The sequence below is a fragment of the Theobroma umbraticum genome, unplaced genomic scaffold (genome assembly GCF_002168275.2).
Source record: "Theobroma umbraticum cultivar Fairchild unplaced genomic scaffold, ASM216827v3 scaffold_20.0, whole genome shotgun sequence".
NCBI classification, from domain to species: domain Eukaryota; kingdom Viridiplantae; phylum Streptophyta; class Magnoliopsida; order Malvales; family Malvaceae; genus Theobroma; species Theobroma umbraticum.
Window position 1 is genome coordinate 315,155 of NW_018397266.1, and position 15,610 is coordinate 330,764.

At 33.6% G+C, this 15,610-nt stretch overlaps 2 protein-coding genes and 1 non-coding gene across 6 annotated transcripts; 1 reads left to right on the forward strand and 2 right to left on the reverse strand.

Moving 5' to 3' along the window:
• Window positions 1-40: 40 nt before the first annotated feature.
• TRNAD-GUC (transfer RNA aspartic acid (anticodon GUC)) lies at window positions 41-112 on the reverse strand. The gene has a single exon. It is a non-coding gene; the product is annotated as a tRNA-Asp (tRNA).
• A 3,715-nt stretch (window positions 113-3,827) lies between these two features.
• Window positions 3,828-5,777, forward strand: CRC (Plant-specific transcription factor YABBY family protein). Of its 2 annotated transcripts, none has more exons than XM_021437608.2 (7): window positions 3,828-4,235; window positions 4,404-4,538; window positions 4,778-4,883; window positions 4,978-5,026; window positions 5,124-5,199; window positions 5,317-5,373; window positions 5,482-5,777. In XM_021437608.2, the coding sequence occupies exons 1-7, from the start codon at window positions 4,143-4,145 to the stop codon at window positions 5,485-5,487; spliced, it is 522 nt and encodes a 173-aa protein (XP_021293283.1). In that variant the 5' UTR covers window positions 3,828-4,142; the 3' UTR covers window positions 5,488-5,777. The 2 variants fall into 2 exon arrangements, with proteins under 2 accessions (XP_021293283.1, XP_021293284.1); XM_021437609.1 differs by having other exon boundaries at window positions 3,836-4,235; window positions 4,787-4,883.
• Window positions 5,778-8,430: 2,653 nt separating this feature from the next.
• On the reverse strand, window positions 8,431-13,898 carry LOC110423561 (Squamosa promoter-binding protein-like (SBP domain) transcription factor family protein). Of its 3 annotated transcripts, none has more exons than XM_021437797.2 (5): window positions 13,711-13,898; window positions 12,013-12,686; window positions 11,618-11,754; window positions 9,402-10,166; window positions 8,431-8,954 (listed from the first exon to the last, which is right to left on the reverse strand). In XM_021437797.2, the coding sequence occupies exons 2-4, from the start codon at window positions 12,663-12,665 to the stop codon at window positions 9,421-9,423; spliced, it is 1,536 nt and encodes a 511-aa protein (XP_021293472.1). In that variant the 5' UTR covers window positions 12,666-12,686; window positions 13,711-13,898; the 3' UTR covers window positions 8,431-8,954; window positions 9,402-9,420. The 3 variants fall into 3 exon arrangements, with proteins under 3 accessions (XP_021293472.1, XP_021293474.1, XP_021293473.1); XM_021437799.2 differs by having other exon boundaries at window positions 13,769-13,791; XM_021437798.2 differs by lacking the exon at window positions 13,711-13,898 and adding an exon at window positions 13,304-13,677.
• Window positions 13,899-15,610: the final 1,712 nt, after the last annotated feature.

The window sequence follows — 15,610 nt, forward strand, 5'->3', positions numbered from 1 at the left end:
GATCAATAAAAATATTTTTGACAAGGAAAAAGAAAACCTTCGCCGTTGCCGGGGATCGAACCCGGGTCGCCCGCGTGACAGGCGGGAATACTCACCACTATACTACAACGACCTCGTTGGAGAACGATCAAAATTAAGGCTCATTCTTCCCACTACTTTTCAAATTGATACATCATTATAATCTTCATCAAAGTAATCAAATGTAAATGTACAAATGAAGGTTAAAATATTAACTGTAACAGTCTTAAAAAGACATGAACAAATATCATCAAAATCCACCTCATTCTATAATCATGCATAAGACATTTCAATTTTATCAACACCAAATTTGATAAGGGAGTCTACAAAAATATTTACTTCTAGAAAGGTATAAGCTACAAGCCTAAAATCACTTATAAATTACTATCTATAAGCTCACATGTGTAAATAGTTCATTCTGGCTACTAACGTATTCTTTTTTAAATGGTTTTATAGTGTAATATTGTACAAAGAATAATCAAAATAATTAAAATAAGTAAAACACTACTTCACACAATACAACTAAAACAATTGAAACACTATTTCATGCAAACAACCAAAATAAGTATAGCACTAATCCATGCAGAACAATTAATATGAATAGAATAACTATTTTGCACAAAATAACCACTTTACAAAGATAGTAATGAAAGTAATTCGAAACAAGTACAATATTCACGAGTTATGTTCTTATTGGAATGTTATAAAAAGTTTGGTTTAATAACTCAGATATGAAAATAGTTAAGAAGTTTTTCTTTTAACATTTTCTTGAAGTATAAGTGTTTTTCTGTCTCACCATTATTTTCTTTTCTTATATTTGTTCACATACACCTTCTTCTCTTATACCTATATATTCATGTATATTTTTATTTTTTTAACTTGTTCTCATATAGCATTTCTTACATATATTTCTCTTTACCTTCTACTATTAATGGTCATAAAACCCATTATTTCAATAAAATTTTTAATCATTACTCAACATTAAAGTTCATTAACGATTACTCAACATTTTTTTTAAAAGGTGACTGTTGCTCAGTATTAAAACTTTTCTTAATAATATTATTTATTATATGTGTTAAAATTTATTTTTAAGTAACAGTTACTTCTAGCATTGTATCTATAATGCTTCATAATTCGTTTGGAATCACTTTTCCAAGGCTATAACATTTTCACCTAGAGCTTTTCTCTTTTTAACTTATCTCTCGAACACTTTTCTAATTAATGCTTCTTAACTTTTTCCATTGCTTGTTTATTCTTTACTTATCCTCAATCATGATTTTATTATTTATTTATTTATTTCCACTTACCACAACACAAAATTTCAGTAATTGTTTCAATCTTCCTTTTCATTACTTTTCGATACATCATTTTAACTTATTTACAATGCTTTTTTCCCTTTCACAAATAACCCTTGACAATACGGGCAATGCCAATGGTTTCCTTGCTAGTGCCTCCCTCCCATGCATATCACCAAAGACTAACAGTCTAGTATCAACCAAACCTAGCTACATATTCTCATTGGCAAAGACCAGCAATTGCTGCTTCATGTCATTATGACTCTTTATTGCCTCTGCTAAAACTTAATGCTGAGGCATGGTAAAAACTGGCTCAACTTTATACTAGGATAAGGTCTATGGAACGGAACGAAGAAAAAATTGTTCTAATCCTGTTTGGAATAATAGGTACAATATTGAAATATACAATACTACCACCTTGGCTATCCTCAGAGCAAAATTTTGATTCTTAATATTGAAAAACATGAACATGATTATGTTTATGGAAGGACTCGTCTTCAAGAAATAGACCAATATTTACATCAAATTTAACTAACAGAATCTGTAAAAACTTTAAATTCACGAAATGTGTGCATAAAAATAACCCCCTTAATGATTTTTTTTCAAACTATCAATTTCATTAAAAATGTGTCACTTATTCAATAATTAAAATTTTTACATTAGAGTTCTACTCGATATATATGAGGCATGGAAATATGCTGGTCCTTTTCGATTAACTTGGCTAACATTATATGATAAGTTTTGAACAAAAAGATAATAATACTATAGTAGTAAATTTGATGAAGAACCACATAATCTACCGTACAACAATTTCACATGATTGAATCAATCATAAAACTAGGATCCATGATACGATATTTATCAAGCAGTATATTTGTTTTTATTTGTCAAACCAATTATGGTAGTATTTTGATCCGAACCAAGCATACTCAACAAGGGGATTAATGAAAATTCCGTAACCTTGGGAGGAGAAAGCTGGGGGCTTGATGTCAAAAGGAGGGGTACTGCTTCTGTAAAAGAGGGAAAAGAGCTGTCCAATCACAATTCAAAGTTTCCTGATATGGATAAGAAACAGGGTCTCCATAGCTCTAATCATTGTGTCCATATCCGTTAATCAACAGGACTATACGTGAGAAATGAGTGATGCACTAATGGTAACGAAATCACGGAGAGAGGTACCATGGGGGAATCTCGTGGCAAACAAATGCATATATGTATATTGAATTCAGAGAGAGAGACCCCAAAGGAGGAAAAGGAAGTAAATGAAAAAGCAAAACCACCGTTACATCGGACCATGGCCAGGGCCTTGAGTGCAAAAGCACCCTTGGGGAAGTCGATTTATACCAGCAAAGAAAGGTGAGGAAACCGAGTGTCAAACTAGCTTTATTTCCAGGTTTGGCAATTGTGGAATCGTCCCGTCACAAAAAGACAGGAACCCCCCCATCCTCCAGCTCTCTCTCACTCCAAAATATCATCAGTACTGCTGCTATCAACACTGTGCGTGTGCTTGTGTGACATTGACATGTGATTGTAGGACCCGTCTCTTTCAGCTTTCCTTGTTTAGCATTGCACCCACAAAAGATGGAATGCATGGACAGGACCTCATCTCTTCACTATCTTCTCACTCTTTCAAACGCTATCCAAACCAGGCCCCACCCCCTTGGGGCCAATGACTAACTGCTTGGCTGTGAAAAATATTTGGTTCGAAGATGTGAATGATAGTTGATTCCCATTACCATGCCACCCAAGGGACCGGGATCCCTTGTCTTCTTTGTGCATCAGGAAGATAACTCAGTCTTGGAAAAGGTTTTCTGAGTCGTGTTTTTTGTTTTTTTTTCACTGAGATCTGCATGAAAAAGTGGTAAGATTGCGGGTAAAACATAAATCCAGAAACCACTTACCATCGATTTAAACAATATATAAACTTACTCAATTCCATTCCATAAGCATCACTCAGAAATTAAAACGATAAAAATCATGGTAGTTTTCAGAGAACTAGATGATTGATCACCTCAATTACGATATTGTAGCTAGCCAGGAATAGGATCAAGTCAGGACAGCTAGCCTAGGGTGTCTGTGCCAAGCAAATTCAGCTAAATTGTTGTGGATTCCTTGAGTTTTGTTGTGTATGCATCCAAAACCCGCTTAGTACTACACATTCGCTCATTGATAATAATGAAGGTTGGAAATGTCAAATCGATAAGAATTTTTCAGAGATAGATTTTGTTATTGTATCTGTCTTGACATACATCTATAACTACATACAAATATTAATTGGGTTTTTATATATCTAGACATTTACTATTAATATGATAACATAATCATACATCTCATAACAAATGAAAAATTCAATGCATTAATTTTCATTACGAAACTAACTCTTTAAACAGATAATATATCTCTTTAAGAGAGTATGATGTAGGGCAAAAACGAGAGTGCAAATTAAAGGAACGATTTATATGGAGAGATATTGGTGATGAAGTTAATTTCTAGAGTGTGAGAGAATCCAGTTCCCGTGCAACTGAATGTCTGAAAATTGCAGAGCAGGTTCTGTGACAAGTAATATTAGAAACCCCAAGGATTTTCATTTTTGGGACTCTCTTGCTCCAACCAATTCCCCATATCCTCTCTAAACAGAGAGACAGATACCCAACTAACCCACAACCTCATTCTATATTCATCGTCCTGTTAGCATCAGTACATCAAAAACCCTAACCTTTTCTCGTTACTTTTCAAAACCCACAGTACCCTTGTTTACCTCGCTAGCTGCCCTCTCTTCAATTCTCTTCTCTTCTCATCTCTTCCCTTCCCTTCCCTTCCTTTGATAATATGAACCTTGAAGAGAAAGTTGGGATGGACTTGGTTCCACAATCCGAGCATCTTTGCTATGTCCGTTGCAACTTCTGCAACACTGTTCTTGCGGTAATTTAATTCAGTACTAGTACATAGTTTAGGGCAATGAAAAGCGACAAAGAAAGAACGAAAGAAAAAAATAATAATAATCCAGTCCAGTTTTCTTCTTGATGATGATGATGATGATGATATGTTGGTTTGGGGTTTATGAATGATTAGCTCTCTTGTTTTTGACAGGTTGGGATCCCATGCAAAAGGTTGCTGGACACTGTGACAGTGAAATGCGGTCACTGCAGTAACCTCTCCTTTCTCAGCACCAGACCTCCACTGCAAGGTCAATGCCTCGATCCCCAAACCAGCCTCAGTCTCCAGGTACATACGTTTCCATTTTAGACCAAGAGAAAGAAAAGATCAGAAAGGTGGAGACCGAGTGCAGCTATTAATTTGTGGTAGTAAACTAGTAATTAGGAAGCAAATCTCCATTTTTTTGGGTTCTGTAAGCTTCACAATTATGCATATTTACACATCCCCACATCTCACAATGAAAAAAAAAAATTGGTAAGATATACTAAGATTTGATATGATTAGTAATGGAAGTTGTTAATGTCAAGGAGAAGCAGAGTTTCTGCAGTGATTTCAGGAAGGTTCAGTCTCCATCTCCATCCTCATCAACATCAAGCGAGCCATCCTCCCCCAAGGCACCGTTTGTTGTAAAACGTAGAAACCCTTAAATACTCCCTTCCACATTCTTCTAGCTAGCATAGTAATTATTTTTGGAAATATTTACATCTATGGGGAATTGTTTTTGCAGCTCCTGAGAAGAAACACAGGCTCCCATCTGCTTACAATCGGTTCATGAAGTAAGGGAAACTTACAAATATGTTCTTTTTGCTTTAATACTGTATGATCTTTCCCATCCAAAACGTTCTATTCATGCAATCCTGATTACATTGAAAGGGAGGAGATACAGCGCATTAAAGCAGCAAATCCTGAGATTCCACATCGAGAAGCCTTCAGCGCAGCAGCTAAAAATGTAAGACATAACTGTTTCATATCTGCTGTTGAAAGTCTCTATGATCTTTCATCTTTCTCTCCGAACGAGATTTAAAGACATTATTCGATTCTGATTTCCATGACTTGTTGGGAACAGTGGGCTAGGTACATTCCAAATTCCCCAGCAGCACCAGTTTCCGGGAGCCGCAACAATGTAATGATAAATTACAATCAAGTCTTTACACTATTAAACAATGCTAAAAAGTATTCCATCTTGGCAGAAAGAACTGATGCTTTTTAGGGTTTACAATCGATTTTGCAGGAATGAAGCACTGGGTGCATGAACGTTGCAACAAAGAAAGCTGAGAGATCAGGGCAGGAGATATGGAGATAGAGCCTGGTTCACTGCTACCAAAATTTAAGACATAGTAGGATTTTAACGTTAACTTTGATCTCTCAAACTTTCCTTAATTATCATCTAATGTCTCGTGTTGATGTTAGGGTATTGGTCTTTTAGTGAACACAACTATCCTAGAGTCTCACCTTTCTATTATTATTATTATTATTATTATTATTATTATTATTATTAATCTTGTTTCTATGCTTGCTAATTATAGTTCTTCTCAAACTTTTTCAAATCATGATTTCTAGTTAATTTCTTGCTTAAAATATTAGTTTCTTTTATTATTTTATGTCGAATATATGAATTTGAAAGAAAAATATAAGAATTTAAATTTAACCGGAATATATATAAGAGATTGAAATCAAACATTGTCATTTTCTTTAATAAAGTTCGATAAAATTATATATCGGTTGTGAATGTTTTAAAGATTTGAATCTCAATATCATGAAATTGAATATTTTTTGTGTGAATGTGATTAATGCTTTAGGAATAACTATTATATATATTTAATTTTATGTGATCTAGAAAGAGAGAGGGAAAGAAATTAATAAAAAATGATATCGACTATTATCTTGTTATTATTATTTTTTATGCATAATCCTTGGAATTATTTTTTTGGAACAATCTTTAAGATTTTATCTTTTATATATAATGTCATTTTTAAAATTTGACAAACAGAGTTAAATATAATATATGCATATATCCAATTAATTAATTACAAATAAAGAAATTGAAGTAATTATTATCAATTCAGTGAATTGTTTTTATTTTATAAATTTCAAAATCCCTATTTTAATTACATGAAGAGGTTTTAATTACTAATTTTGTAAATTGAATACTTTGTAAATTTTGTGTAAATTGTAAAATGACTAAGCAAGATCATCATGTACTTTTGCCACTTTGAGAGCAAAGGTTTTCTAATTAAGTTCCAAGGGCCGGGCTGCCCAACCAAGCTGGTAGGTCCAGCCCAACTATGGCCGGAATTGTTTTTAGATTTTTAGGTCTGAACCTGCTTGGCCCAAAAGTATTATTATATTAATAAATAATGCTTTCTGTTATGTTTAATTATAATTTTGAAATTTACTCCTACAAAAATCTCAAATGTATTTAAAAATTTTAAAATATTAATAGAGGGATTATTATTTTATATATCGGGTTTTTAAACTTTATAAGCGGAGTTTGATAATCGTATTTGTTTATTTAATAATTAATGAATTTATTGATTTTATAGGTACTAGTATATTTTGACACGTTCATGAATATTTGTTTTGATTGATTTTTAAAGAGATTAGAGATATATACTAATGTTTCTAAAGTGTAAGGTTTGAAATATAAATAATTAAAATTTTGTAATATTAATTTATATTATTCAAAACTATTAGAATTAAGAAACAAACATTTTTTTTTTATAATGAGTACAAATATTTTTTTAACGTTCATAATTATATTATATTATATGATGTAACTCTTTTTTAATAGTATAAATATATTGTAAGGATTATGGGTAGGTCAGGGTCGAGTTTGGTATGATTTTTAAAGACGTCAGCTCAATCGAACCTGACCCATGAGCGCCTATAAAAATCAACAATGTCACCCAGTTCTTCTTTGTTTATGGTTTTTCTCTTTTGTAGCTATGAAGAAGATGTTCTTTATACAAGAGAATCTATTAGATATAAGCCGCCGATTAAGTTCACATGAAATCACCACATTATGTCTTCTTCCATGGAGAGTGACCACCCACCACTCCCCTGTATTTCTTTATTCCCATTGACAGAAACGGATTGGGAGTCCATTGTTGTTCTTTGACTTGTAATGGCATCAAAATGATCATTCCAAGTAAGTTATTAGAGTGCAAATCACAACTAGATTAAGTCCAAGCGATCAGAATAATTGAGTACTTATTATTTAAGTTGGCTTTCAGACAATGCTAGCTGATGTGACATCACCTTTGATTAAATTCCTGAGCAGGACTCTAATGGGGGACCTCCTTTTACCAATTCAACACAAACCCATTCTTCCAAATACTTCCAAGTCATCCCCAGGATTAAACATTGCCTGTTGAGGAAATAAATCAATTGAATAGATATCTCTCTCATTGTTTAATACTCTCAATGGCATTATCAGTTCACTGCATTAAATAAATCATTTCAGCATACAGCCAATGTGGTCTCTACAACCCCAAGTCACTTTTTTGCAATTGAATAACGCTTAATCAATGGAAGCACCCATGATTGTTCAAGTCAAATATACTAAAGTTACAACAGACATCCATTCGACAACTACACCAAGACAGAGTTTCAAAGCAGGATAATTGATAACTATATCATCAAGTGCCTTGAACAAAGCGTCACCTGTTACATCATTTTGATTATAAAGAAATAATTTAGAAAAGATTATCAAGTTGGAAGCATAAGACACGCATGCACAACAGCAAATCTGCCAATCAGACAATGCAGGAAAAGACATTTTGAATCAGCTCTGTATACACTTTCAAAGCCAAGTTGTAATTCTTAAATAAGATTCCTCTGGGAATGGATGGTTTCATTCTTGTTAACTTTTGGAAAAATAGGAGCTATTTGCAACTCACTGGCCACTAAAGCACTGAGCACTATAATGGCAAGTTGATGGGTGGATGAGGTGGCCACTACTCATTTGTTCCAAGTGATGAAGAAATTGGGTTTACAAATATACCTAAAGATAAAATATGCATAAGTCTTCATATTTTAGTCCTAAAGCCTATGTCCAGTCAAAACTCCAAGACTTTTGGGATAATTTATGCAAAAAAATGGTGGCTGTAAAGAAATGCAGAAAAGTTATCATGCTTCAAAGACTAAATTAAAATGAACCAGGCACTAAATCTGCAAGATATTTTAACAAAGATATGCAGTCCACTCACAAGCATATCTTCTTCCAATTGGACACGAACCACTTAAAGTTTTATACAGTATAGAGGTTTATAAATAAAAGCAGTTAATGCTACATGATTCCATTCTAAACTTTTTACAGGGGTCTTATTCCTACTTGACTCTTTTGTTTGTTCCTTTTTAACTTTGCGCCTTCAGTGCAACCAAAGTGATTGGGATCACTAAACCAGCTAAAAGTCTTCCAAGTCCAACACTGTCTCAAATAGTATCTAGCATGTGGTAACAGAACCATTAAACCAGCTAACTACATTAAATCAGTGGAGAACAAGAGTTCTCAAAAGGAACAAATACTATTGAACTTGCATCAATTTACAGTTACAAAGTCCAGAATTTACTCTGTTATATATATACCTATCAGAAACGAGATGTACTACCAATGGTATCTGAATCTCTAACAACCTATTTTGAAGTGCATCAATTAGGTGAAACATTCAATGCAGCAGCACTGTTGCACCACTTCCTGTAAACCTGCAAGAACAATAGAACATTAACCCTTCTCTTTTAATCCTCAAACAGCTATGCTTAAATAGATATGGTTGAAGGCCATTCATGGTTTTCTCATTGGCATATTAGCTTACTCTTTCCTCAACAGGTTCTGTAAGCCTAACATTTGAAATCATTATTGACCTAACCAATTCTAGATTTATGGGGAACATTTGAAAGCAAGTAATCCACACTTGTCCATATGAGAAAATAATAGAAAACAAACTCAATAAATGAGCTGTTTCATTCATTATTTTTTTTTGTCTTCTTTCTTTTAACATTTCAAAGTTCACCATGAGAGTCTTGTGGGCTCCGTAACAATCCACCAGCCCTTTTATACAAAGATATTTAAGCTAAGAGAGTTTCCTACTTTCAAGGATAACTAAAAATAAAACACAAAAGATGAAAATCAGAAACGATTTTTGCACATACCTTGTTGCTCTCATACCAACTAAGTGGTAAGGAAATAACACAGGTCCTCATTTTCCAGCTTTACGTGCATAGAATTCCTATGTCGCTCCACTCTTTGGAGATGTGTTGAAAGTTGAAGCAAATCTACAGTGGTTCCATTTTCAGGAGAAAGAAAATACCTTGCACTCAAAAGATCTGAATCTTGAAAATATCCATCTCCTTGGACTGCAAAATTAGCATTATGACCAGCATCAGAAACCACAGCAACCCCTACTTGGCCAGCTCCCATAGGCTTCATTCCACATGAATAAAAGCCATTCGCTTTTTCCAAAGAACTCATCCCAGCAGATTTCTCAAAGCTATGATAGGCATGGCCAGCGTGATTAATCAAGGGCCTAGTCATTTGAATTCCTGCTGCATGGTTTGACAAGTCCTGTGATTGAGCTGACAGAAGAGAGAGAGCACAATCTGAGCGTGAAAGTCCAGATGATACTTTCACAGTTGATGCTGCGTTAGGAGCATTGAAGCCTTCAGTTGATGATGAAAAAGTTCCAGGAACATACTGTTTCCCACTGCCTTGCATGTGAAAGATAGATTTTGGTCGCAACTGGCAATTTGTGATCGGTGTTGCTGACTGAGGATTGTAAATTGGTTTCTCTTCAGATTTAACCTGCTGACTCTGATTAGCTTGCTCATATCTTTCTGGATAAACAAAGTCACCTTGAAATATGTTTGGGATAACAAAGGGCATTCTTTTTGGTATGGAGGTCCCCAGAAATTTGGTACCTGAGAGCCCACATAGATGAACAATATATTAAAATTTGGCAAAATGAAATTCTATAGCAAATTAGGAAGCATAGCAAGCTAAGACCATAGGGTTGCTTCAACTTCTCTTTTAACTTGCAAATCAAACTGATTAATCGAATTTGAAAAGCATGTCTGAACTCATTAAAACTTTAGATAAGATTAATATGCTTCTTTTATTTTTTAGCATTTTATATTCCATTAATATCAGGCTTGAAAAACTGCTTCCACATGGATACTTCCAATTGAGGGTTTCTGAAGACAATGAGTACTTTTTTAGTTTAAAAAATTCCTGATTAGGTATGGCATTAACTTTTCAAATTCTTAAAACTTAAAAGCAACCAGTACAAGTTAGAAAATAAAATTAGGATGCTTTTCTCTGGAAACTTTTTTTCCTCCTCTTTGGCATGGATGTACTATGTTTTAGGGGATTGTGAAGGATTACAACTTCATGTAACTGAACATGCAAAAGTTCCTATAAATGTCAACCATATTGGTAAAATATGGAATGGCTTCTATGTGAAGCTTTTTCAAAATATTTGGAATGTTGTAAGATTGTTGGAAAACGATTATTATAATAAATCTTAGGAGTGGATGACTGGGCCATTCCACCTTTTCATTTAGTGCAATATGCAATTAGGAAATCCTTAAACATTAAGATAAGTTGCACATTTATAGTGGGGATTGACGAAAACATTATCTTTTGATCAAATGATAGCACCAAAATTTTATTTTACAACTTCATTTATAAATAAAAATACATGATGTTATACACATAAACAGTATAACCTCTAAAATTTTATGTTTATCAATCAAATCAACAAACCTTAAATGCTTGAATCACATCTAACATGCACATTGTTTCTTTAAATGCACCAATTCAGCTTTGATATACATTTCTATTATATAAAGGCCTGAAATTAACACACTAGAAAGCAGATTCATTGAGTAGCAGTTACAAAGAGAGAGACCCAAAGGAAACAGAAAATCTGAACTCAAAAACATCAGGTCTAACTTTATCATCCTAGCATAAAAGACACATATCAAAAAGTTAACTCATTCTTATCTAAATTTTCTTTTGTCACAAGAAAATCACTTCTGTACAAAAAGTAATGTATCATAGCCTTACAGGAAAACAAATCCTTCAACTTCTTATTGCATGAGAAATAAAAAATTCGCAAGGTTTGCATCAATTTTAGCCCTGACCTTGTTTACTTGAAGAAAATAAGTTACTATCTGTACCAATGCAAACGAGAATAAAGACAAGGACATTAGCACCAAACTGTCTTAAGTGGCTCAAATCACATAACCAAAAAGTTTTTCCTTTTTCTTCTGCCTTTCACGACAGGTTGAGTTTATATCTGAATTTCAATTGTATAAAGAAGAGTAACGTAATTTCCTTAGGAGATACAACGGTAAGAGATTGTTCATACCTTGATATGACTGCAGCAATTTATGTGGTTTTCCAGAAAGGGTATTGAAATGAAGCTTCCTTCTGCGCTCATTATGCCCTGCTAGGCGTTTACGACAACTACGCTTACCATCATCAAATTCAGCCAGTGCATGAAACCTGATGAAGCAATAGGAAGCACAATTAATACCAAGCAATAATGTCCAAATATGGACCATGAAACTGCAAAACTAAGTACTATGATAATTAGGATAGTAAGCTTAAATGGAACAAATAGGCTAGTACATGGGCATGGGCTCATTATAAATATAATAACAATATGATCTTAAATTAAAAATAGCTTAGATAACAATTAAATTTCACTTACAAGCATATCAAATTGAAGGGAAAAAGAGTGTAAAAAAAAAAAAAACCAACCTGCTACACTGCTGACAGAATCTCTGTTCAATTCCATTAACAATAACTTTGGCAGTCTTAGAGTGAGCCTCACAAACTTTGTGCCTCTTGTGGTAATCTTTTGAGGAGCTAAGATCCTTGTTACAACCATAAACTTGACAGCAAGGAGCATGAGAATAAGAGCTTGTTGTGCGAGCTTTCTTCGCCATAAAAGCCGGACGAACTGAAGAAACAACAGAAGTTTCCTTCAAAAACTTGCCATCCTGTCCATCTCTACGGTCAGTCAATCTCCCTAGCTTCAAATCAATGAGTGAAGATTCCTGACTGTTAGACTCCATCAAAGAGCTTGAATGCTTGGAACCAGATTCCTCTTCACCATAATATGAGCTAGAGGTAACCATACAAGTAGGAGAAACTACCCTTTTAGCACAACCATTACCAAACTCAGCACCAAAGATTCCCATACTGGTGTTACCATAAAAGGGTTTTTTGTTCATATCAGCAAAACCAAAATCCATGAATTCCATACTCTCAACAGCTTCAAAATCAGTAGAAGGCTTGAGGTCCCATCCTATGAGTGCTTTTCTACTTCTAGCAAAAGCATCCACAGGCAAATCCATTTCATCAGTAAAAAGAAGGCCTTTGCCTTCAGAGCCATAGCTCCAAGACTCCATCAGTATGAATAATATAAATGCCTACACATAATTCATAAAATGAAAAAAAAAATAATCATTAGGCTAATCAATTCAAAGAGCAGATAAATTGGAAACTTGAAGAACATAATAATTGCTTATCTGTAGACACACATGAAAAAAATGAGCTAATAATAAAAGAAGTAAAGAACAGAGTGATAAAGATACAGACCATTGATTATTAGTATTTTATTCCAATTTTAACATTACATTACAAAAAGGAAAGCTAAAGACATCCCGCATAAGCATTTAATAAGAGGTCTAATAGGAGAGACACACACAGAGAGAGAGAGAGAGAGAGAGATAGAATCAAAGCTATGTTTGGTTGCAGGGAAAATGAATAAGAAGAAAATAAATCAAAACTGAATGCTTGTCTTGTTCATTGGTTAGAGAACCAAAAAATATAACTCAATAAACTTCTTCACAAGAATTTAACTGAGTAAAGCTGATGTTTTGAGTTGCCCAAAAGGGCTGATGTTTCATTTTTGTGTTTCTCAAAGAACAAGGGAAAAATAAGAAGGCAAAATAAAATGAACAAGTTCCTATTATTACTGCTTCTCTCATATTCCTGAGTTTTCCCATCCCATAAAACAAACTATATAAAGAAATATAATAACTACATGAATCTTTGCTCAAGTAGAAGTCCACCCAAAGCTTATAGAATCAAAAAACCTCCAAATACTTGCACATTTCAAATCCCAAGAAAACAGATTTGGTAAGGAAAAAAGCTCACTCTTTTGTTTACCAAAAGCTTAATCCACCCAATAAAACAAAAACATGAAAAAAAAAAGAAAAGAAAACTACTCATTTTCAGAGATTAACAGACAAAAAGAATTCACATGGGTATGTTTAGTCCCTGTTAAAAACTGTAGCAGAACAATTTGGGATGTCGCAAGATTCCCATCTTTCTCTCCTTTTCCTACAGTTTTCTCGGAAACCAAACAAAAAACACCAACAGCCAAAAGACCCTCGAAGAAAACAAAAACCAGCAAAAAAGAAGGGGTCATTGAGATTTTCTTTGGCTTACCACAGAGAAAATAAGAAAGAAATGCTGAACGAAAGAGAGGAAACAGAGAAAGCAAGACCAGAAAAAGAAAAGCAAAAGGCTTTATTTTGATTATTGCTTTTTCTGTTTTTCAGGCTTGTGTGGTGAGGTCGAAGCAGATACACTGTGAGTCAACATGATTTCCACTATCACTACTGCTACTAGTATTTCTGTCTCAAAAGCACGTCCAGGTCTTTTGTAGCTTTTGAGGGGGGTGGGTGTTTTTCCATCTGAAATTCCATTCTTGACCCTTTCTCTTCCAGGGACAAAACAATCTACACACACAGAGACACAGGGAGGATCATCAATTCCTAATGTTTTTTTTATTGTCGTTTGCTTTGTTTTGATTAAGGTAAAAATTAGGTCCCTGTCTAATCTGATTTGTGTTCTTTGCTTTGTTTTGATTTTGATGTGTCTGGTTGGTTTCTGCTTTCTTTAAACTCATCCATTGATCAAAAGTTACAGCATGTTAAGCATTTCTGCTTTTAGTGCCTACTTACCGCTTGTTATTCTCTATCTTTTTACGAGTACATTTATATATGTATACATATATATGAATCAGTACAATATGTATATATAATTATATTCATGATTAAATATTAATTAAAAGAATTTTGGGACATTGTATAAATTTGGACATTGGGAACACTTGACCCTTTGGGGTGTATGGGGTGTCAAGATTCCACAACAAATATCCACCTTATGGGAATGGTCTTAATTTTGAAAGAAAGAAAAAATGATAATGAGACAAAGTTCTTCATGTCACTCTAGATGAGATTAACTATCAAACCAACTTCTTCCAAAAGTGACAATTAAAAGAAAAATCAAACAAATTTCTTGGATTAAACATTACGGTGGGTTTGTTCGATAAATCGAAAGAAAATTTCTATAATGAAATAAATTTAATATTGAACTTATAATATAAAAATTATTTGGTATGTTAATGAAAATTAAATATTAAGTGGATTTTTTAGGGGATTTTTTTTTGTAAATTTATAAGTATTTTGTGCTGATAATAGTTAAAAAGGAAAAAAAGTAAATGGTTAAAAGAAAAAAAATTTCCTTAAATAAAATTAACTTAAAAAATTCTTTGAAATTCTTCGATGGACTAATTTTTTAAATTTAATTATCAAATGTATTAAAAAATTTCAGTTGGGGATTTGTGAGACAACAAGGATGAACAAAGAGGGCATCACATGATCAATTTTACATTGAGTAAAAGTTATTTTATTTAAGTTTTAACTGTTCAATTGTTGGTAAAAAATTAATATAGATATAATAAATATAATAACTTTAGGAACATTTGATTTTTATGAATAGTTAAATAAGTAAATTATCAAACACTTTATTATTTCAGTATTAAAACTGTCACAGTAAATTCACATGGAAGGCTAAAGAAAACCTCACAATTTGTCACACATGGTCATGTCCCTGTGCTAGGGAGCATTCCCTTAATGAAAGGGTCTTCTGGATTGGGTTAAAAGTTAAAAAGTTATTTTTATTTTTCACTGTTTTACTATTTAACCACAGAGAAACAGACACTGAAAATGAAGATACAGGCTGTTCCTACTCTTATTTTCTAGCTGGTAATTGGGGGCAAAAAGATGACCGACGAAAGGTCACTGGCAGAAGAATTGAAAGCCATATGTTTCTCCTCTATCAATTGAAATTTCTGGTAAGATATCATGTTGGGATATGACAAGACCCCTGCTTGCCACTTGTACATCTTGGTGAGCTAACACGTGTCCTAGTGGGAAAAGCAAGTGTGGGGGGAAGTGGGCACTGTGGGCAGTGAGTGAACCTGCTGCGCTCAGCTGACAACCTTCTTTTTTTTTCTTCTTTACAACAATAATAACCATTTCTTGCAGGAATGCCAACAAAA

Bases quoted from the DNA above. Each gene is read 5' to 3' on its own strand.
- CRC (XM_021437608.2), top strand. From the start codon at position 4,143: ATGAACCTTGAAGAGAAAGTTGGGATGGACTTGGTTCCACAATCCGAG. The intron at 4,539-4,777 runs GTACATACGTTT...GTTAATGTCAAG, and splicing joins AAACCAGCCTCAGTCTCCAG to GAGAAGCAGAGTTTCTGCAG. The intron at 5,027-5,123 runs GTAAGGGAAACT...TTACATTGAAAG, and splicing joins GCTTACAATCGGTTCATGAA to GGAGGAGATACAGCGCATTA.
- LOC110423561 (XM_021437797.2), bottom strand. From the start codon at position 12,665: ATGGAGTCTTGGAGCTATGGCTCTGAAGGCAAAGGCCTTCTTTTTACT. The intron at 11,755-12,012 runs GTTGGTTTTTTT...TTGCTTCATCAG, and splicing joins TTCTGTCAGCAGTGTAGCAG to GTTTCATGCACTGGCTGAAT. The intron at 10,167-11,617 runs GTATGAACAATC...GTGGGCTCTCAG, and splicing joins ATTGCTGCAGTCATATCAAG to GTACCAAATTTCTGGGGACC.